This window comes from Trachypithecus francoisi, unplaced genomic scaffold, assembly GCF_009764315.1.
Source record: "Trachypithecus francoisi isolate TF-2019V2 unplaced genomic scaffold, Tfra_2.0 Lachesis_group10, whole genome shotgun sequence".
In the NCBI taxonomy this organism is placed as follows: domain Eukaryota; kingdom Metazoa; phylum Chordata; class Mammalia; order Primates; family Cercopithecidae; genus Trachypithecus; species Trachypithecus francoisi.
In genome coordinates this window covers 68,920,083-68,943,665 of record NW_022681455.1, presented here as the reverse complement: position 1 = coordinate 68,943,665, position 23,583 = coordinate 68,920,083, and the positions used below count along the sequence as shown (strand labels likewise).

The window sequence follows — 23,583 nt, the reverse complement described above, 5'->3', positions numbered from 1 at the left end:
ATTGCATATCTTCAATACTGTATAAGATTCCTGCTACATTGTCTTATTTACACAAAATTAGTGAAATGAAATCTTATAGAGCTAAAGATTTCATGAGAGCAAACCTTTCAAATTAAATGTCCTCAGTGAAGTCACTACCCTCCACAACTCTTATTCATTGCCTCACAGGCATTTGCAAGTGTTCTATAGATAGACTTGCAATTTAAGATTTGGATGATGTTGTAAATCCCCAAAAGAGGCCCACAATCTGGACAGTCTTACCAGTTGACTTATATATTCCATTTTGTCGATAAGTCTTAGGTTTCTCATCGTCTTACTGGTTGACTTGATATTTCACCTGTGAATTCCTTTAATGTTTAGGTAGTTAAGAAATATTAGCTTTCCCAAACTTGTTATTTGAATTTTCAGCTAAAATCAGTGAGTGGATGCTGCACTAAGCTGCCCAGATGTCCGTTGCCAGGATGGGGTCTTACTCCTCCAGATGTCAGGATGCTCTTAGCTGTCAGACTTTCCTTTGAAATCGCCCTCTGCTGAAGCCAGCCACCTCTCCTAAAGCTAGATCTTCTTCCCCAGGCAGCCTGAATCCAGTGACTGGTCAAAGCAGGAGATTCCAGCTAGTCTCAGAACTCCCAAGGGACTCATTGAGGCCTTACTGTATTTGTATTATAGTCCACTTTCTCCTACTTTCCAACCTGTTGACTTCCCTTCCCACACAGGTGTTAATCCTGAAAGTACTTCCTAATAAGCTTCTTGCATAATAATCTCCATCTCAGAGTCTGCTTCTGAGGGGCCTGGCCTAAAACAAATCCAAATTCCTCTGCAACCATGAAATGGGAAACAAGTCAAACTAGTGTGGTCAGAGCTTTCCCTATCACACTGTGGGTATCAGACTGTCCCTCATGGTAAAAGATCTGAAGGAAATAATGCCATTCTTTATTCTGTGTCTTCCAAACCTTTCAAGTTAAAATAAACAAGGTCATCCCAGGTGAAAGGACAAAAACATAAACTGACTAGATGAAAATGCATGTGAAAAAGAGGAAGGATAATTTACCTTGTCGGCAGAATGCCAATTTATGGAGACTGCATATGCATTTGTGTATATGTACATGCGTGTACACATACATGTATAAAAACAGATATCTTAATTATTGAAATGGAAATATCCTTTTTGTCTCAACATGGAAACTCAAAACTTAGTCTATTTCTAGTGCAGACTTAATATGAATGCAGACTTAGTCTAATTCTGTGTAGAAAAAAAACACACTACAAAGTTCTTATCAGGGATCTTTTGTTTGGGAGAAATAGAAACCTACTCAAACGAAGTCAGTTTAAGATTACATAGCGATTATTTTTTTCCTGTAAATTTGTTTACATTCCTTGTAGACTCTAGATATTAGACCTTCGTCAGACTGATAGATTGCAAAAATATCCTCCCATTCTGTAGGCTGTCTGTTCACTCTGATCATAGTTCCTTTTGCTATGCAGAAGTTCTTTAGTTTAATTAGATCCCACTTGTCAATTTTTACTTTCGTTGCAATTGCTTTTGATGTTTTGGTCATGAAATTTTTGCCTGTGCCCATGTCCTGAATGGTATTGCCTAGATTTTCTTCTAGGGTTTTTATAGTTTTGAGTTTTACAGAACCCCATTAAAAAGGGGGCAAAGGACATGAACAGACACTTTCAAAGAAGACATTCATGTGGTCAACCAACATATGAAGAAAAAGCTCAACATCGCCAATCATTAGAGAAACAGAAATCAAAACCACAGTGACATACCACCTCATGCCGGTCAGGATGGTGATTATTGAAAAGTCAAGAAACAACAGATGCTGGTGGTGTTGCGGAAAAAAAGGACTGCTTCTACACTGTTGGTGGGAATGTAAATTAGTTCAACCATTGTGGAAGACAGTGTGGCAATTCCTCAAAGATCTAGACTCAGAAATAGCACTTGACCCAGCAATCCCATCACTGGTTATATGCCCAAAGGAATATAAATCATTATATTACAAAGATACATGCAATACATGCACATGTATGTTCATTGCAGCACTATTCACAATAGCAAATACATGGAATCAACCCAAGTGGCCACCAGTGATAGACTGGATAAAGGAAATGTGAAACATATACACCACAGAATACTATGCAGTCATAAAAAGGAATGAAATCCTGTCCTTTGCAGGGAAATGGATGGAGCTGGAAGTCATTATCCTCAGCAAACTAACACAGGAACAGAAAACCGAATACCACATGTTTTCACTTATAAGTGGGAGCTGAACAATGAGAAAACATGGACACATGGAGAGAAACAACACACACTGGGGACTGTCAGGGGGGCGGGGGAGGGAGAGCATCAGGAAGAAAAAGTATGCTGAGTTTAACATCTAGGAGGTTGGTTGATCTGAGTGCAGCAAACCACCAATTACCTATAACAAATCTGCATATCCTGCACGTGTACTCCAGAACTTAAAATAACAGTTGAAGAAAAAAAAGAAAGATCACATACATAGGGAATTGTTGACCCAGGCTTCACAATGATTCAGCTTGAGAGGTCAAATCAAAGACTCTTCTCTTGGTGTCCCATGGGCCCAAAAGCCTCTCTCACCTGAGTGTTTTTGTCAGTCTCTCCCTTTCTGTTGACTCATCTTGTACATGACCCAGCATCGCTTCATCTGTAAATCAGTAATCAATTGTCTTGCTGATAAACCCACACTCTTGCTCCCCAGCTCACCTATTTCAGACATTTTTCTTTATCCTCAAATCTCAAACTCCCCTCACTCTCAAGAGATGAACCAACTCCTACTTACAGAAAAAAATAGAAACAGCCAGAAGGTCCCTCATCTTTTCTTTCCAGTCATAAAATACACTCTCCCTTTTATTCAAACCACCTCCTCCACTGCATTCTCTCCTTCTTTGATTTCTAAACATTCTTAACTTTATCCATTTAAATTCTATCTTAAAGAAACCCAAAGTGAACTCCTCATTCTCTTCTAGCTATCTTCTCATGCTTCTTTCCCCTTCTTAGCCAAGCTCCTTGAAAGGTTTACATGTCACAACTATGTTTTTATTCATCTTTCTCCCACCCTACCCATTCCAATCTAGCTGTGGGCCCATACATTTACAGAAAAAGTTTTTCCTGAAGTTACCAGTGATCCCCTTGTTTCTGAATACAATAGCTCTTAGTTCTCATCCTATTTGATGTCTCTGCAGAATTCCCTTTTTGAAAAAAAATGATTCACGTAAAATTTAAATACAGTGAAATGCACACATGGTAAGTAAACAGTTTGGCCAGTTTTGACAAATGCATACATATGTGTAATACACACCTCTATCAATATTTAAGATATTTACATCCCTCCAGAAAGTCACCTCCTGCCCCTTTCCAGCCAGTCCTTCACCCTTGCCACCATAGAGGAGCCTACCAATCTGATATCCACCACCATAGATTAGTTTTCCCTATTCTGGAGCTTCATATGAATGGAATCAATCATGCAGGCTACCTGACTTGTGTCTGGCTTTTCCTATCTACCATAATGTTTTTGAGATTTATCCATGTTGTTTATGTATCGATGTTTTATTCCTGTTTATTGTGGAATAGTAAATTTTTCACTGTGTATTTCACAGCTTTTAAATTCATTCTGCTGATGGACATCTGAGCTATTTCCATTTTAGGGCCATTAACAATAAGGTTGCTATGAACATTCTCATATAAGTCTTTTTGTGAGTGTATGTTCTCATTTTTCTTATACGAATATCTAGGAATGGAATTCCTATGTCATAGTGTAGATGCACGCTAAACTCTTTAAGAAACTGCCAGAGTTTTCTAAAGTGGCTCTATCATGCCCACAAACAATGCATAAGACTTTTAGTTGTTCATTATCTTCATCAACATTAGGTGATTCCAGTATTCTTTGTTTGTTCATTTAATTTTAGCTATCATAGTGAGTGTGCCTTAGCCTCCTCAAAATACTCTCTTCCTTTTGATTTGATAAAACAAGGCTCTCCTGGTTTTTATCCTATATCTCTGGCCATTTCTTCTTTAATGCTTTTGCAGGGCTATTGTCCTCTATCAATTTTTAAAAGTGAACTTCATTAAAGCTTATCCTTAGACTTTCTTCTTGTCTGAATTTAATCACTCAGCCTCACTCACAGCTTCATGGCGATCTGTGTACACATGACTCATAAATTTACATTTCTAACCCACACTCTCTTCTGAGTTCCTGACCTTTAACCTACTTAATATCTCTCTTGGATTTCTCAAAGTTACCACAAAGCCAAATAACCAGGACTAAATTTGGGATCCTTCCTCTATCACTCCAGATACTCCCAAAACTTGGTGGCACAAGTCTGACATCAACCCATATTCAATCAATTAAAACAACAATAACAACAGTTGTGGCTTTTGCTTCCCAAATCTCTCTCAAATATTAACATTTTGCCATCACCACCAAAGTTTTTGCTTCTAACATCTGCCACCTGGACTTCTACAATAGCCTCCCAGCTGGTCTCTACACATACATGGCCCCGGACTTCATCTAATCTATTCTTGATACTTCAGCCAGAATGATCTTTTAAAAATTCTAATAAGATTATATCATATCTCTCTTCAAAACCCTTTGGCTCTTAAAATAAAGAAAAAACTCTATAACATGACCTAGTCGACCCTACTATGTCCAGTTTCTGCCTACCTCTCCAAATTCTTCTCAAAACACACTCCTCCTGCCTTTTGCAGACTTTTTCCTCTTCCACAAGACTGACTTCCCTTCCAGTCCTTCAGGCTCACCACTCCCCCTTCCATCAGTGGCTCTCATTCTTTCCTTTTAGAGGGTACTTCACCCCATTTGCCTGCTTAACTCCTATTCATTCTCAGATGTTAGCTCAGCCCTCACTTGTCATTTCCATGGGAAGCACAACTGGATAACCTGATCTTAGTCAACATTCCTGATAGGCATTGTTTTATCAAAATATTACACAATGTTCTATACTGTCTTTATCATAGATTTTAATTTTACATGGATGATTATTCTACAAAAGGCTATTAATTCTAGTACCACACCTAGGATATCATGAGTAGTGCTCAATCCATTTTTGCTTCAAGAACAAACGAATGTGGATCATTCATTTTCTTTGGCCCTCTGATTATTTTCTATTTAAAATTTTGAAAGACACTCCCACTAGTATTTGACCAGTCAATAAATCACCTGGTCTTGGGTCAACTGTCCACCATTAGTCCAGTTAGCTATAGCCATGTTGGGATCATACGGATGTAGGGCTGCTTCTTCCAGAATAGCCACTGGCATAAAATCCATAGAAAGAGCTGTGGGTGCAGAAGGTACTGCAAGGCATGTCTAGATCATACAAATATACAAATTCTGGTAAATTAGATAGAATTAACTTCCTTAAGACTTTATAGGAAGAATGTTTCAAGACTTTAGGAACGTGGGTGTGAGAGATTATATGTATGGAGGCACAGGTGAGATGAGAGTATATATGTGTGTGTGTGTGTGTGTGTGTGTGTGTGTATAAATACAAGTTCTTAGATATATATGTGAGTAGTCATTCATGCCTCATCCCACTAACTTTCCTTGAATTATTGACCCACAGTCTAATTGAAGTCAAACCTCCAAGTGAAGAGGAACCAAAGAAAGCTCTTCTTCATTGTGAGCAAAAATCAACTGGCTTTTAAAAGTAAAAAAAAAAAAAAAAATTATTTTAATATATACATAATTCAAAAGCATAATAGGAAAAGTTATTTGGAATCATAAATAAATTACTGCTAGTAAAAATGTACTTTTCAGGGAAAAATTTAAAATTAAAAATAAAATTATCACAATTAAGAAATGTTGATATAGCTTAAATAAAATTTCAACAAATATGATTCCAAAGGAATCTTTAAATAAAATATTTCTTAGTCCCTGGCACCAATGTACTTATATAACCTGGCAATAATTTACTTATATATTATTTACTTAATAAAACCAAATTCAAAATGAACAAAGTAATTATAAGTTCTCATGGAGTTTTCTATAACAAATAGTATCTTAAAGAGCAAGCAAATAAAAACAGAAATGAAAAAAAATTAAATGTTCGAATGTGCTGGTAGTTAAAAGGAAACCAAGTGTCAAAAGGGTGACGGTGGAAAAAACCACTGTACCAGGACACAGAAGACCTGGAGTCCTATCCCTAGCTCTCTCACTAATTAAAAAAGAAATCCTGAGTCTCTGGCCTCAGTTTTCTTTTCTTAGAGTAGAAATAAATCCTCAGTGGCTTACATGTTTATTGCCATCTTTCCTGCCAACTCTTATTAATTGATGGCCTGGAGCACTATGTTCAGAAAGGTTCTGAGGCATCTGATATGTATTAGTGATGCTGCTCTAGGTACAGGTATTTGCAGCTGAGCTGAGAGTTTACCAGTGTTGGATGACATAGACACTGAGTTCCCCCTCACACCTCAACTCAGCCTAATTCTGAAATGCAAAAGTCAGTGCTGTTGTGTCCTGGGCACACAGGCTATACAACTTAGTTCCACAGCACTTGCTGGAGGCCCATTATGTATGGGTTACAGAATTAGGCAATGAAAATGAAAAGATGATTAATATAAGATACCTGCCTTCAAGTCTAGAAGATGACCTAACTGAGGTATCCTTTCATTAAAAAATATAATCAGTAGAATGCTTTCTGGAAACACTACTGATCTAGTTCTAAATATCAAATCAGAAAACTAACAGTACTATGTGATACATTGTCATGGAAGTTAGTGATGTTTTGTTTCAAGAAAATGTTTCCATTAAGCATGTCTGTCCAGAGGATTACTTTTTAAAACATATTATTTACATCCTCCTTATATTCAAATACTTTAAGAATGCCATCTTTCAAAAACCTAAGAATGATAAATCAAGATACAACAGGCCATCAAAAATTATACATTAATTTTATCTTATAATGTCTAGTGTCCAATATATTTTCCTCATAAGCTCTAGTCAACCTGTTTCTCTCAATAACCAAAAGCACTCAACTCACTGCTTGTTTTCGAAATGTGCTGACTGAATTCCCGTGGTTAGAATAACCATCCCACTCTACCCTCCTGCTTATACCCTTAGCAGCCCTGGGTGACTCCTCCAGTCCATATTCCCTGAATCTATTCATTCATTCATCCATATGCACAGTTTTAAAAAAATGGTCACCTATTCTATGCCAGGCAATATGCTTATATGAGGGATTCAAATCAGAATGATCCTCCTTTCCAGAATTTATGCTGTACTGAGAGGAAACCGTTAAGAGAAAGAGGTTATGACAAAAATCAAATAAAACAATCAAAAGAGGTTAAGACAAATACCAAAATCTATTTGGAAAGTCTGGGAAGATATAACAGATAAGGTGTCACTTGAGCTAATTAAAAAGGCTAGGTAAAACTTAGATTTAAAAGGACATTTCTGATGGAGAGAAAAGTATGAGTTGGGTCACCATGTTGTGAAGTAGCAATTACCCTTCAGAACTAGTTCAGCAAGACTATGGCAGGGATGTATTCACGGACCAGAGAACAGAAATAGCAAGTAGGATCCAGATTACGAAGTTTAAACTTTACTCTGAAAGCAAGCAGGTTTTATGGGAGAGACATGATAGGACAAATTTTAGAAATATTTATCTGGCAGCAATGTGGAGATCAGATCAGATTGGAGGAATTCTGATTAGTAGAAAAATGAATCAGGAGGTTCCTTCAGGCATCCAGATAAGTACTGAAGAGAGCCTACATTAAGGTAATGACAATGGGATTGGAAAATAAGATAGACATTTAAAATATTCCAAAAGATTAAATCTGTAGGATTTGATGATGGTTGAAATGAGGAGTTGCAGTGGTGATGCTACTTACACAGACAAGAAATACAGAGACACTGCTTTCAGGCAGAAAGTCAAGAAATTTATAACAGGATACAATAAAGTTGAAGTGCCTACAGGACACTCAGGTAGAGAAACTGAACAGGTGGTTAAGGACATGAATCTAGAATTTAGTAGAAAATTCTAATGCAGTAATATATATCTGGGGATCATCGACATATATATGATTGGAGCCATTGTTGGAGATTCACAAGGAACTGCATATAAAATGGGAGAATATGGAGAATAGGACCCCATGAGAATGCCAACATTTGAGCTTCGAGAGAAGATAAAATAGAAGCCTTTAGAAACACTGAAGGCAAATCAAAAGGATATGGAATTATAGAAGCAAGGGCAAGAGGGAGCTTCAAAAGTTTCTTCACCTCTTATCATAACCACCACTCAATTTGCACTATTTTGTGTTCTTGAGTATTTAGTCTTTTCCCAAAGTGCGTATGTCATATTTTTTAAAATTTGCACAATCTTACCAGCAAAAGTATCTGCTTCTTGTGGCCTAGTACCATGTTTATCTTCTTGTGGCCTGGTATATTGCATGTGGACCTCCTACAGCCTTTAACTATGCTGCATTTATGGAAGTTAGGGACCAGATAGCCCCTTGACTGATTATCAGTCATAGCTGCACCCAATAGTGACCGCTAGAGCTTAGGCTTTTGGAGCTCTAAATACCATAAAATCCTTTTCTAATGCTTGTGTCTGGCATGATACTTAGACCATAATATCTTTTTCAGAATAGCATCAAGTTTTTACTCCAGGTTGCTATATATTAAGTGGCTAGATTTGACCTAGGGTACATAGACAGTTGTAAATTGAAATATCCATTCTCAGTATAAGAAGATTTTACTGTATTTTATTTTTCAAAATTACATTTTATGAAAATTGTCATGATCATGAATAATATAAAAGTAGAATCTCTTTAGGATTTTGGATCTTACCAAAATTTTAATATCTAAAATAAATGAGACTGTTCATTTCAATATCCCTTTATTTCAGATACTAGGATGTAAAACGTCTTCATTTTTTCCCAGAAAAAAAGGGGTTAGGAAAGAAGACTTAAGCTCCAATATATTGCAATACAGAGATAGCCAAGGAAGATAAATCTGCTAAGCTGTGTGAAATATAAAAGGAAAAGCCATTTGGTTACTTTACTTTTGTTTTCGTCTCTTTCTACCAACACACTAAGTAATCTTTCTGACCTCGATAGAACCTCTAAATGTGGATATATACTGCCATGTAGTTAAAGAAACCCAATACATTGATTTTTACATACCCTAGGTACTTCATATACAATCTGCCTGCTTTTTCCAGAATAAAAACCACATAATTGAAAACAAAACAGCTAGACATCCTATCAAAGAGTTTCTTTTCTTTTTTTTTTTTTTTTTGAGAGGGAGTCTCGCTCTGTCACCCAGGCTGGAGTGCAGAGGTGCAATCTCCGCTCACTGCAATCTCTGCCTCCTGGGTTCAAGAGATTCTCCTGCCTCAGCCTCCCAAGTAGCTGGGATTACAGGCATGCATCACCATGCCGGCTAAATTTTTTAGTTTTAGTAGAGACGAGGTTTCGCCATGTGGCCAGTCTAGTATGAAACTCCTGACCTCAGATAATCCGCCCTCCTCAGCCCCACAAAGTGCTGGGATTACAGGCATGAGCCACCGCACCCAGCCTCAAAGAGTTTCTTGCTACATTTGTAAAAAGCTGTGTTTAAACAACAAAAACAATAATGTGGCACACAATGCTTGTGCACCAATAACTTACAACTTTAAAATATATTCTTGAGATTAAGAATAGTCTTCAAATATTAAGCAATACTGCTTTAAGTACAGAAAGCCATATGTAGGTATGTAAGTTGTGAACTAATCAAATAGATGATGCAAAGTCTAGCAAATACAGCAAGAAAACTCCATCAATATTACTACCTTAGTTTCTACTTGTGAGTGTGTATATTATGCATGAGAGTCCATTAAAAGAAGCTAAGTAGTGTAAGACGTTTATATGACAGTACAGATATCTTAATTGGTTTTCAATTCACATACATTTTCTATGTAAATATACTAGCATCTTCCAGACCATAATTAAATTACCTGGCATAATGATGGGTAATACAAACAAATACTAAATAATGTATCAATAATTAGTATGGTATTATTTTCTGTATTACATAAAATATCTTTCATTCATTATGCTTCTTTAAAATAGCTAATATTATAATTAAGTGCATTGATTACTTACAAATCACATGCCATTACTTTCTATAACATTACCTTATTTTACTATCTAAACATCAGAGGAATTATCAAAATACTACAAATAACATGAAATTACTTTCTGTAACATTACCTTATTTTGCCATCTAAACTCAGAAGAATATCAAAATATTACAACCCAAAATCTATTTAAATAAATTCTCACACATTAAAGATGTCTTCGCTAAACTGCAGGCTGCTCTTTGCAAGGCTCAAAGGAGGATTCTCATAAAAAGAGTCCTGTATGAAGCTGCAATTCATAACCACTATTATTTGAAAAATGTTTTGAAATTTTAAATTCAGCTTTGCCATAAAAAGTATCATTCTGTTGAGATTCCATAAAAGATAATACCTTATTTCCCTTTTTTTTTTTTCTTTTTTTTAGACAGAGTCTCACTCTGTTGCCCAGGCTAGACTGCAGTGGCAGGATCTCAGCTCACTGCAGCCTCTGCCTCCTGGTTTCAAGCGATTCTGCCTCAGCCTCCTGAGTACCTGGGATTACAGGTGCACTCCACCATAGCTGGCTAATTTTTTGTATTTTTAGTAGAGACAGTTTTACCATGTTGGCTGGGCTAGTCTCAAACTCCTGAGCTCAAGTGATCCACCTGCTTCAGCCTCCCAAAGTGTTGGGATTACGGGCTTGAGCCACTGCGCCCGGCTGATATCTCACTCTCAGAAACAGTGTTCCCCATTTACCAAACAATGATCAAGATTTTATATCTACCACTCGCTTGCATTACTTATTGGTGAGATATATTTTAAGACTGTTAATTGCTTGATTTTCTGAAGTTACAAATGAAGAATTTGGGGCAGAGAAAGCAAGATTTAAAAAGAGGAAGACAATATAATTTATCATCCGGGCTGAAACTCAAAATTGAGAGAAGAGGTTACTACACATAATTATAGCAGGAAATTGGTATAAAGAGATAAAGGAAAATCAAAATGTACAGTCACCTTCCTTTTAAACAGCTCTATTTTGCCTTTAAGTAAGCATTCGTATGAACAGGAAGTTTTCACAATATTGCAACAGAAGCAGAAACATCTAAAATCAATTCTGCTGAATATCTCCCTCTTGCTTTCCACACAAAAGTAACCTAGTCAAAATAAGTGTATATGAACTCAATGTAAGCATGTCAGAATATAAATACAGAAAACCTAAGTCATCCAATAAAGAATCTTAAAAAGTTCTTAAATACATGCAATTTATTACATCACTCAATGGTAAACTGGTATGTTTACATGAAAGAAAACTACCTGACAAATATACAACCCCTTATTCAGCTAATTCTGAAAATGAATAATCTATTAAACCCAGTGACACTAAAATTATCATTTATTTCTCCAGATTTTTTTCTGTAAAAGATGAGGAAATTACCCCAAGCTAATTTCTCTTCTCTTCTCGTTTTTGAATTACGATTGCCTTTTAGATCTTTCAAACTTTATAATTTTGCCCACATTCCTTTTTGTGCTAAAAACACATACAAACTATTTAATGAGAGGTAAAAAAAAGAAAAGAAAGAAGGTAAATATAGTCTCAGACCAAGCCCTGAACTCATTTTACCTTTTAACACCTTGTCATATTCTTATGCTGGGAGCTGCAACCCTGGCAACACTGCATTGCTAGAATGAAAGGATAGATGGGCTGTTCTCCAAGAGCTCATCTTCTCAAGCCCCCCAGTACCTTCAAAGACGACCGGAAGATATAATCTTGGTATTCTTCTACAGTTTTAATGAATAAGAATAATAACGGCTCCTTTCTTGGAAACAGCAATTTGGAGGATACAATGCCTCCACTATCATTTTAAAGCTTCACAAATTAGAAGGACTGCCATTATAAATTCCACTTTACATATAAAATCTGATGCTTGGATGGATTATCCTGACAATGTTCACACCTATAAAAACTCATGTTAAGACCAGAATCTAGTTCAGTGTTCTACCCAACTATCCAACACTCACCTCTTTTTCTGACTATGGCAATTATAAAATGATAGGAACTCAGCCAACATTGGGCTGTAAGCAGAGGATTCGCCTTTATTCTACCCCAATAGCCTAATGCTTGACCCAATTTTAATACCTGAAATGAGGATCTTGTTGAATTAAATATCATATAACACTTTGTTAGAAATAGTCTATTCAATAAGTAAAATTCAGAACAATAGTGGCAAACAAAGGTAACTCATGGTTAGGTGGAATGGTGGGAAAATGCTATGGTATTAGGGAACCCTGTGGGCAAAACAGCAAGCAGATAAGGAAAACTCCAGGTACAAATGAGGTCAGAGAGTCACCACGGGCCAGAACTGGGGAAGCCAGACAGTTCTGGAGAGCCCACCCTCAGAAAAGGGTGGAACATGTTACTAGTCACATGAAGCTCCTCTTTCACTCCTTTAAGTTTTGTTCTCTGGACTCCAGAATCAAATGTCCTGACCAAAGGGTCAGGAAGGTACCGAGCTAGTTCTGGGAAATTTCACTAATACTGGAAAACTAATAAATACTCACAGGCTAGACTTCTCATCAAGAGGTGAGTCTCGGTGAGTAAAATTCATAAAGCATCCAGCCAAATGCATAACATGTAGAAGACACACAATAAATGTTAGTCTTCTTCCCAATAGATGAAGGAAACATAATACCCACCACTCAATGCACTTTTTTAAAGACTTAAAAGAACATTAAAGGTTAGAGGTCAGTGTACATGGGTTCTGGATTCATTATGCTAGCTGTCATGTGCCTCGGGCAAATTTACATCGACTCTCAGGACCAGCTCTAAAATACCCAACTCATGTCACAGGACCAAATGTATAAAAGTAGAAAACAGTCCATGAGGACAAATGAAATGCAATACAATGGACTTTATAATCCATGGTACTGCAACCTCATCCATCTGCTTATTACAGGTATGGGAGCATAATAATATGATTTTAGGAATTCATATTTGATATCTTTCCAGGAAGCTCACTGCACAAGCTTACACAAATTGTTCTCCTCTTTTAAAAAGTTGAGCAAATAACATTCCAAAGACATTATGCTCCTATTAGTCAAGTGAGCAGTAGCACATCCAGCCCACACTGGTTTCCATATTCTCCTTCTAATTTAGTAATCTATTTACTTAAATAATGCCTTTTTCATAGTTGGGGGTGTAAGGTATTAAAATCTTTGCAAACCATAATACATGGGAATCCTATCCTCAAAGCCTCAAGGCTTCCCAGATTTTCCTTCCACTTTTCTTCTTTTCCCAGTTGATAACTGGGATCTCTCATAATGAGCCTTATGGATATATTTCAGGCCACAATATTGTATTTGTGTAAAGTAAGTAAAAGGAGGAGGAAACCTGAAGTTATAGGAATTCTCCTCATTCTACTTTCTGTCTCCTTTGCAGGAAAAAAGTAGTAATTATGGATGATTAGAAAGCAAATGCTAGGTTACCTGTTAATAAGAGAAGGAGAAGCCCAAAGTCAATACTCTTTATAAGTCAATTCATACCATGGATTTAAGGATTTGTAGGAAAAAATGAAACTTCATACAATCTCAATTTAATTTACTTGTCCACGTTTGCACAGTAAGTGGCAGAACTAGAACTAGAACCTAAAAACACTTGGATACAAAGTTAATGGTCTTTCCACTATACTGTGACGCTTTTCATTATCTTCTAGCACTCTATGAAAGAGTATAGGTGAAGCCCAGGCTCTGTTATGATCTGAAGCAGTTGATCTGAATCAGCCTAATCTTTTGCCAAGCCACTTCTCTGCAACTGAGAAAAGACTATAAATTCATTTAAAGAAAAGATAAATGAAATAGACGCTTCTTCTTGGTAGGAAGACAGTGTAGTGTACAGGAAAATACTTGGATTTAGACTAAAAGGTCTGATTTTGAATCCTGATTGGACTATGTTTATGTGAGTCAGTTTAGGATATTACTGAACTTCTCTGAGTGTAGTGTGAGGATGTGAGAATTATATTATTTGGTTTACCTTCTGCACAGGCTATTGTGAGAATCCAAGTATGTATACTTATAATAAACTTGAGCACAGTTTAACTATTTGGCATTAGATTAAATAACTTAGAATAAGAGCTAGTGTGGGGTTAATGTTCAATAAATGTTATCTATTTACATTATATTCCAATATGGTACTCAATTCTCATCCTCAAATCATCACCTGAACTCTCTACATTTTTCTCTTCTCTTACTATTCAGTAGCTGCTTTCTCTATGAAGCTTTTTTTTTTCTTTTGTACAAAAAGGAGTAAGATTCTAGATCTAATGAGATCTTCTCTGATTTAGGTCCCAGATAATGCAGTTTTCAGCCTATGCAATATATTGGCTCATGATGTCCAGTAACAGTTACTTGAAGGAGTATTCATTGAGAAAGTTAGGTTTCAGAAAGCCTTCAGAATACACATGTGTGTACATATGCATGTACACACTCACATCCAAAACACTATTAAGAAAAGACCTCTAATTTGCAGATAATTAAGTCAATCATTAAACATAATTTGTGGGAGTCAACTATTTCTAGTTATATGGCCATGGAACTTAAAATTAGTGTACTTTACCAACAAAATGAAATCTTTTTATGATAAAGTACTTTCAATTTCAAATAAAATTTTTCTAAAATCTTGACTTGAAAGTAGCTTGATTTTTTTTTCCATTTATACATATTTAAAGACATTCTCAAAACCAAATTCAACTAGTAATTTACAATCAAGGCTGGTGAAACTTACAAATACATTTTAATTGATATTTTATAATGTTGGTTTCACAGATTTATCCATCATTTTCTATTTTCTCTCGGTGCCTATTTTTATACATTGTGAAGAGAGACAGCATGCACAGTAGGTAGATTACGGAGATAGTTCTGTACTGATAACACAAGTGAATTTTAAGTCTAATTGCTGTATTGCCAGAACTTAAGCTTTGTAGTGCCTTTTGTGAAAGTAATTTCTCAGATATGTGATTATGATCACCAATAATTACCACAAAAACTTTTCTCTGATGTAACAATATTTTAAAGCCCTGTTAAAAGAATCCTGTTTTCCAATCTATTTTAACACAAAGTTTTAAAAAGGCAACCATCTATGACTATGTGTCATTATGTCCTCATATATATGTGTCATCTGAATAGTTCCCATTATCCCCAGTTTTTAAGACATAAAGTGTCCCCTATGAAAAAAAAGTACAGCACTTCTCCACTAATTGTAGACAATATGACATGCTTACATGGCAGCAAACTGGGATTCCAAAACACTCACCAATCTGTCACTGAACAAAAGGCCAAGACATTAGCAGAGGAGGCTGACTGATAAAGTTAATACAGAGGTCCAGGATTACAGAGAGCTGTTGTATAACACTATCACATACTGTGATATTTTGTGAATCCATGCAATAAAGGAACAATATATGCAAGCCAGTAGAAAGCAGTCACAGGAAAAGCAGTGGAAAAGATGTGTTAGACATGAGCAGTTGGACAGTGCTCCTAATTTGTATTTGCCCACATAAGCCCATACAATCTATAATTGCTGTCCTTTGGCAGTTAGCAGATTTGGAATTCTGTCCTAAAACTCACCCACTCCCACTTAAAATCCCTCACTCTCCACCATGCTTGAGACAGCCAATGAAGAGGTGTGATGGCCACTACTTGCACTGTGCCTTCCCCTTCCTATCCGGACTCTGGAAAGCAGCAGCCCATATTTTCCACTAGCTACTGGAGGCCTCCATCCACCTGCTGTCTGCAGCAAACAGCAAAAGGAACAGCAGCAAACCTGTAAATCCTGACAAGCAGAAAAGGTGTTCAGGACAGGTGGCAGGGGCTGCAACCAGTGAGGACAGATGGACTGACAACCAGACAGACAGACAGCAGCACCATTAGACACCATCCATTACTTCCAGTCTCAGAAGAGGGGAAGCCTGCAGCACCAGGGACGTCATTCTTCCACTAGGGACAGGCAGCAGATTAACGAGGGTTCTGCCTCCCTCAAGCCAGCAGGCTTAAAGTATTTGGTTTTTGGATGAGAAGGAGCAGGGAATTCAGAAACCTGCTGCTCTTTATAGAACCAGGCCAGCTCTGGCCTTCGGAGTTAATGGCCCTTTTCTGAATCTACAATGAAAGGACAGAAATGACTGGATTTCTACTATTTTGCTGTGACCTAACAGCCACATCTCTCCCTCAATATCCCCCTCCCATATCTGAGTGTCAGTTGCCCTGGTTGGGGAACCATCAGTCTGTGAATGCAACCTCCCTCCATTCCTCTCCTATGAGGCACTGCTGCACTGAGGGGAAGCGGAAGAAATCTTCCTCCTCGGCAGCGTCTTCTCTCCAGGAGGCACTTCTAGGGGGTGAGGGAGAGGCCATGCTGAATGTGCTCTGTGTCTGGGTTTCACACCTGCTCCCTCCCCACCCCTCTTCTGCTATCAGCTAACTCCAGATGCAACAGGTTCCCTTTGGCTCTTCATGCCAATCCCCTGACCCCAGATACACCTTCCAGCCTAAGCAGGGGATACCAAGGAGTCACTCACAGTCAGGGCCCCTAAATTCCCCTGCTTCAGAGTGAAAACTTTCCTGAATACATGAAGACTTCCCAAGAGAAGGCAGGGTTGAAGCCTCCTTCTGCTCCACTCTATGGGTGATGCTAAGCAAGGAAAGCCCCATCTCTCTGCCAGTCCCTTGTAAGCAGTTTTGTCTGAGGCAAGTAGCAGCACAGACAGTGTCACACACTCCTGCACCACCAGCAAGGAGCCCCATCTTCTCCCTATCCCCAGGAAAATGGGGCATCAGACAGAGATCCCTTGAAGGGTTGATGAGCTCTAAAGAAGTGAGGAGGAGTGCAAATTTCCAATGCCTTATTGGACTGTTTCCTCCAGGAACTGAACAGGCCCCAGAGGTCTCTTGGAAAGCAGTAAAGAGGGACCTCTATGTTATTCAGGCCAGAGTCCCCCTGTCAGCTTCTCCCATGATTAAAAACTTTGTATTGCCAATGGCATTACATATGGGGAAGAGAATCCGTCTTCACACAGGTATGCTGTGTGTAGAAGACTCTGAATAAAAGGTTAAAGAGAAGCTGGAGAGGCAGGTTACCAAAGATGGCAACTGCCCAGAAAAAGACCCAACCTTGATCTGTGAGATGAATGATTACTCAAATTAACACTAAAAATAAGCATTTTTATTATATAAATATAGGCACCCTTCACTGGGGTAACCCCGACCAGCTAAACAACTCCAAGAAAAGAAGAGGAGCTGTCCTCAGCACCTCTTCATCCTGCCTCCCCTTGTTTCTACTCATCCCCTGCCCCCTAACCTGCTCCCAGCCCAGGGACCTTCCACTTGGGTGGGATCAGCACCTCTCAGCTTCTGCACTTCCCACCACGAGCGTGGCCCCCGTCCACCCATCCCTCCTCTGCACCCCAGTCTGAAGCCATCCTCCCCCTGTCTTTGGGTTCCTGGATTTGTGGCATATCCCCTCCCTCCTCTAGTCCCCTGACCTCTTCCCTGCTCAAGCCCCGCGCCCCTGGCGGGCGCCTCCGTCCGCACCCAGCACCCTGGCCGCCCCTTCCCCACACTCAGCCGCGAGGACTAGGGGAGTGAGTGGTGAATGGACGGATGGAGGCACGGAGGCACGGATGGCGCGGCTGGGGCTGGCTTACTTGAGCATGGCTTCTTCTTTTTCCTCCTCTTCCTTCTGCCGGTCCATCACTGCCATGATAATGTTCCTCTCCTCCTCGGTCAGGTGGCTCAGGTCGGGCAGCTCTTGCATGGGGGGAGGCACCGTGGGTGGGCGAGGACCGCGGGGCCCCACGGCCGAGGACATTTTCGTGGCCTGCCCGCCCCCTCCGCTCGCTCTCTGGCTCTCACCTTTCGGATGCACGCCCAGCAGCTGCGCCCCTGCTTTCCCCTCACAGCGGAGCCCTCGCGGCGGCGGCAGGAGGAGGAGGAGCAGCGGCGGCGGCGGCAGCAGCAGCAGCAGAGCCGGGGAGAGCGAGAACCCAGTCTTTCATGGTTGTTTGCATCCACCCAGCCCCGGATGCTGCCTTTGTTTTGGTCGCCCTAGCGAGACTCGGGGCCGCCCGGCCGCCTCCCGCAGCCCAGCCTCGGCCGGCGGGGGCGGGCAGGCGGAGGCGCGGCGGGCGCGGCGAGGGGGTGAGGGCTCGCGCCAGGCTCCGCCGATCCGGGCGTCTCAGGCGGGGCGCGGGGCGGGGGCGGGGCTGGGGCTGGGGCTGGGGCTGTGGCGGCCGCTGCCGCCGCGGAGGCTGCTCCCAGGCTCTGCTGCCTCCAGTTTGGGGCTGCGGGAGGGAGAGGGAGAGTTTGGGTGTCAGTTAGGCGGAGTCTCGGAGGCTTCCATCCAGGGTGATGCCGTTGCTCTCGCAGACATAGCTGCCAGCCACTCAGTCCCGGAGCCGCTCCGCCCACGGGCACCCACCCGCCCACTCCCCGAGTCCGAGCCACGCGTGCCCCAGCCGCTCCCCTCACACCCGCCAACGTGCACAGCACCTCGCTCTATCCCCGGGTACCCCTCACCCATGAGTCATCCTCCCTCTTCTGGTCCCTCGCCTGTGTCATCCTCCCCAGCCCTATTTTGCATGGGTTGCATTAATCATCATCATCCTCGCTACCATCTTCATCATAGAGCATTAATATTATTTGAGCAACCACAATGTTCTGAACGGCAGAATGGAACACCCTGTGGATACATTTTCTTTTTCCTCCCTGCCACCGTGTCTTTCTTATTTACTAGTTAAGTGTTCACAGCCACAACAATGTGATTTTTTTGGATGCTTTTGATACACACACACACAGACACACACATCCTCCAACAGCCTAGATTTTCTGGGTACACTGTACTCATCAATGCAGTGTCTTTCTTGACTCGTCCTCACTAGGACTGTTCTGCAGTGTATCAAGATGCCCCACAACACGGTAACTCTTTCATTTGTCATTTTTGGCTCTAGGTAGCCCCATCACATCACATAACTGCTCTCTGGTGCTTGCACATGGGTTATCTACTCTAATTCCTCTAATGATGCTCACTATCATCGTACTCACTCACATGTAGTTCAGAGTATCTCTGTAGCTACTTCTCAAGAAACACTGATCCCAGATAAGAAAAACACTCAACCATATCCTATTGTATTTAAGAAGCTTCTGCTAATGCCTAGCCCAATGATAGGCATTAAGGATGAGCTTCTCTTGCTGATAAAGGCAAAAATAAATAGGCAATCCTTTCAAAATAGGTAATGCTATCAGCTTTGAAACCTGGAGACTGAATTTTCTTGATATAATTATAAAAGAATCAATATAGAAAAGGGTTCACATTGAACAACAATTTCCTAGTCAAGACTCCTGAGCAATGATGATGAGATAATTGATATATTTTTCTCCTAGGCTTTTTTTTTTTTAACTTAATTTAATTTAAAGTTCTGGAGTACATGTGCTGGATGTGGAGGTTTGTTACCTAGGTAAACATGTGTCATGGTGGTTTGCTGCACCTATCAACCCATCACCTGGGTATTAAGCCTCACGTGCATTAGCTATTTGTCCTGATGCTCTCCCTGCGCTCCACCACAGGCCCCAGTGTGTGTTGTTCCTCTCCCTGTGTCCGGGTGTTCTCATTGTTCAGCTCTCATTTATAAGTGGGAACTTGGTGTTTGATTTTCTGTTCCTGTGTTAGTTTGCTGAAAACAATGGCTTCCAGCTCCATCCATGTCCCTGTAAAGGACATGATCTCATTCTTTTTTATGGCTGAATAGTGTTCCATGGTGTATACATACTACATTTTCTTTATCCAGTCTATCATTGACAGGCATTTGGGTTGATTCCATGTATTTGCTATTGTGAATAGTGCTGCAGTGAGCATACATGTGCATGTATCTTTACAGTATAATGATTTATATTCCTTTGGGCATATATCCAGTGATGGGATTGCTGGGTCAAATGGTATTTCTGGTTCTAGGTCTTTGAGGACTCGCCATACTGTCTTCCACAATGGCTGAACTAATTTGCATTCCCACCAACAGTGGAAAAGTGTTTCTATTTCTTCACAGCCTCACCAGCATTTGTTGTTTCTTGACTTTTAATGATAGCCATTCTGACTGGCATGAATGGTATCTCAGTGGGATTTTGATTTGCATTTATTTAATGATAAGTGATGTTGAGCTTTGTTTCATATGTTTGTTGCCTGAATACATGTCTTCTTTTGAGAAGTGTCTATTCATGTCCTTTGCCCACTTTTTAATGGGGTTGTTTGTTGTTTTTCTTGTAAATTTATTTAAGTTCCTTGTAGATTCTGGATATATTTGACCTTTGTCAGGAGGACGGATTGCAAAAATTTTCTCTTATTCTTTAGGTTGTCTGTTCACCTTGATGATAGTTTATTTCGCTGTTCAGAATAGCTCCAGAAGGAAGTCAGCACTCATGTTTTTTCCTCCAAGCCTAACTTTGTTAATGGAGAAGAAGATGACTAGAATGATGATACTTATTAATCTTAAAATCTTCAAGTTTAAGGAACTTAAGACTTTAGTTGATTTCCCATAAAATGCAGGAGTTGCTTCTACGTGGACACATCTATTTTAATACTTTCAGTAGTGGTAGATTCACTTCCTCTGAATTCCATTGCTACATCTAACTCCCTCTTCTTACTGAAAACCTTTCAAATATTTGACACAGCTATCATGTTCTTTTCAATCTTCTCCAGAGTAAATCTTCACAGTTTATCCAACCAGTATAGCCTCATTTTAAAGACTGATCATCTGCCTTTGAACACATTTTTTTCCACTAGCCTTCCAGAATATGTATCAAGAATATGTGTAACCAAGAACAGTGCCTGACACTTAGTGAATGTCCAATAACGCAGTTATTATTACTTGCAATAACCCAATTATTTTTATTTGCATAACTTAACATTGCTCTAACTTTTTGATGGCCATATCACTTATAAGGATGTCACTGAAATAAACATGTAGTCCACTAAAAGTTTTAGTTGTTTTTCATAAGTTCTGCTGTATAGCCAGATTTCCTCTTTCCTATAATTAAACAATTGATGACATTTTATGGTTTTATGATCTTGGGCAAATCACTTAACCTCTCTGAACTCTGTTTCTTCACCTGCAAAATGGGGATAAAGGTATTTATCTCACAGTAGAAGAAAAGTATTAAGTAAGAAGACGTGAAGCATCTTAACTATGGGCTTAACACTTTGTAGTTCTCTTTTTCTTATTTCTTGCTCTTTCTAAGAGATGTATTAGGTCATCCCTCAATTATTAATATACAGAGGGAAGTAGAAATATAGATGATATATTTATTCTACCAGATGCTTTTCTGTGAGTCAGTGAGGAAATGCAGTGATACAATGGACAAATGCCTTATTCTCAAGAGGTTTACAATCTAGTTGGTTCTAATAATATTATTCTAAAATACAAATAAAGGAATTATAAAGCTTCAGTAGACATTAGAACTAGCTGAGGAAAGCTCTTGAAGGCAAGGACCTAATGAACAATTAATAGCAGTGCCTTAATTTGCTCCAATTGTCATTACAAAATACCACAGACCAGGTGGCTTAAATAACAGAAATTATTATTCTCTCCCAGTTCTGGAGGCTAGAAATCCAAGATCTAGGTGTCAACAGGTTTGATTTGTCCCAAGGCCTCTCTCTTACTTAGGCTTGTTCTGGTCACCTTCTTGCTGTGTCCTCACATGGCCTTTTATCTGTGAACATGCATCCCCGGTGTCTCTCCCTCTACTTATAAGGGCACTAGATTTATTGGATTAGGGACCCTTCTTTATTTAACCTTAATTATATCTTTAATGTGAACACTATCTCCAAATACAGTCACATGCTAAGGTAATTGAGGATAGGACTCGGACATATGAATTTGAGAGGGATACAATTCAGTCCATAATATGTGGTTTCCATTCATTAAAATTACTGTGAGAAATAATGATTGATGTCTATTATCTGGATAACTTAATGAAGAGAAATCTATTTCTCAATCATTTTTATAGTTATTTCCCTGGGCCCCATGTGTCTTTGAGAAATAAGTGAGTGCATAAATGAATGAGTAAATGAGTAAATTAGTAGAGCCTTGGTGCAACCCAACAGTGTCTCCTCTTCTATTAGGAATATCATCCATTACAGAGGGGTTCAGAACCAATTTCTAAAACCCAAGAGACGTGTCTTCACAGATTTACCTCCAGAAAAAGAGAACTTACCTGCACTTAGATAAGTGAGCAAATACCCAAAGTAGGTGTGCCAAAGTGTGTAGCACAGATTAGTTTCTGAAAATGCTCAATCAATGTGGAAAAATGTTCATAATACCTCTCTCTTAGAAATCCACAGGACACCCTAATAAATAAAAACAATGCTAACAAGCAAGTATTTACTGCAATAAAGAAATCTATCTTACCTGGTTTGGGTGGGCGTTTCCCAAATGGATTAGACCATAGAATTATGTTCTTCCCTGATGGAGGAAACATGCTTTAGACAAGCTTTGGGAAAAACCCTGAGTTACAGGCCTGGTATGCAAAGATGTTAATCAAAGAAACGGAAACTTTGGATGTGATTCTCCTTGTTCAATCAATGATATCTGTAGAAACATATCTTAAATTTCTAGTAATAAAATATGTATCAAATGCCCTTAAATTCAACAGTAACATTATATTTAGGATATTAGTCAGAAACTATGACATACACAAAACTCCTAAAAGGTATTTAGCTCTCCTTTCCACTGATGCTCTCACATCATCTGTTCTCAAAATAACTCTAATGTTTGACACGACTGTTAACTGTTAATTTAACTTAATAGCTGAGGTTATTACTTCAGAATGAAAAATTATTGAAATGGTGTTAAGTTCAAATCCTCACACTACCATTTTATAGTCGTAGCAGAGTGAATACTATTCTGCCTACAAAATCATGTTCATCCAGAAACACAGAACGTGACCCTACAGATTGAAAATAGTTAAAATGCAGTCATATTGGATTAGGATGGGTGCTGAACCCAATGAATGGCGTCTTATAAATGGAAAGAACACACAGACACACAGGGAAGACCACGTATGAAGACACAGAGAGACACTGAGGAAAGAAGGCCATGTGGAGACACAGGCAGAGAATGGAGTTATGTCGTCACAAGCCTAGGAATGGCGGGAGCCACCAGAAGCTAGAAGGGGCAAGGAATCATTCTCCCCTGGAGACTCTGGAGAGAGCATGATCCTGCTGACATTTTGATTTTCGACTCCTATCCTCAGCAACTGTGAGAGGATACATTTCTGTTGTTTTAAGCCACACAGTGTGGGGTACTTCGCAACGGCAGACCTAAGAAACTAATGCAATAACTATGTAGGTTTTGATGAATTCATAAACTTTTCTGAGCCTTATTTTACTCTTCTATAACATGGAAATAAAAATGATTAGCTTCCAGGGGTTTACTAGGGATGAAAAGTTGTGAATATGTATATAGTGCC

The 23,583-nt window shown here is 39.2% G+C and overlaps 1 protein-coding gene across 24 annotated transcripts in view; it reads right to left on the bottom strand.

Moving 5' to 3' along the window:
* Positions 1–18,248, bottom strand: part of RIMS1 (regulating synaptic membrane exocytosis 1) — a 519,140-nt gene extending 500,892 nt beyond the window's left edge. For 12 of the 24 annotated variants that reach the window (XM_033217624.1, XM_033217626.1, XM_033217610.1 and 9 more), the window contains exon 1: positions 17,772–18,247. In XM_033217624.1, coding sequence (XP_033073515.1) covers positions 17,772–17,935 — 164 coding nt within the window. In that variant the 5' untranslated portion in view covers positions 17,936–18,247. Of the gene's footprint in view, positions 1–17,771 lie in introns of all 24 variants that reach the window. The other 12 variants (XM_033217608.1, XM_033217616.1, XM_033217617.1 and 9 more) reach the window with 3 other exon arrangements.
* Between the last annotated feature and the right edge of the window lie 5,335 nt (positions 18,249–23,583).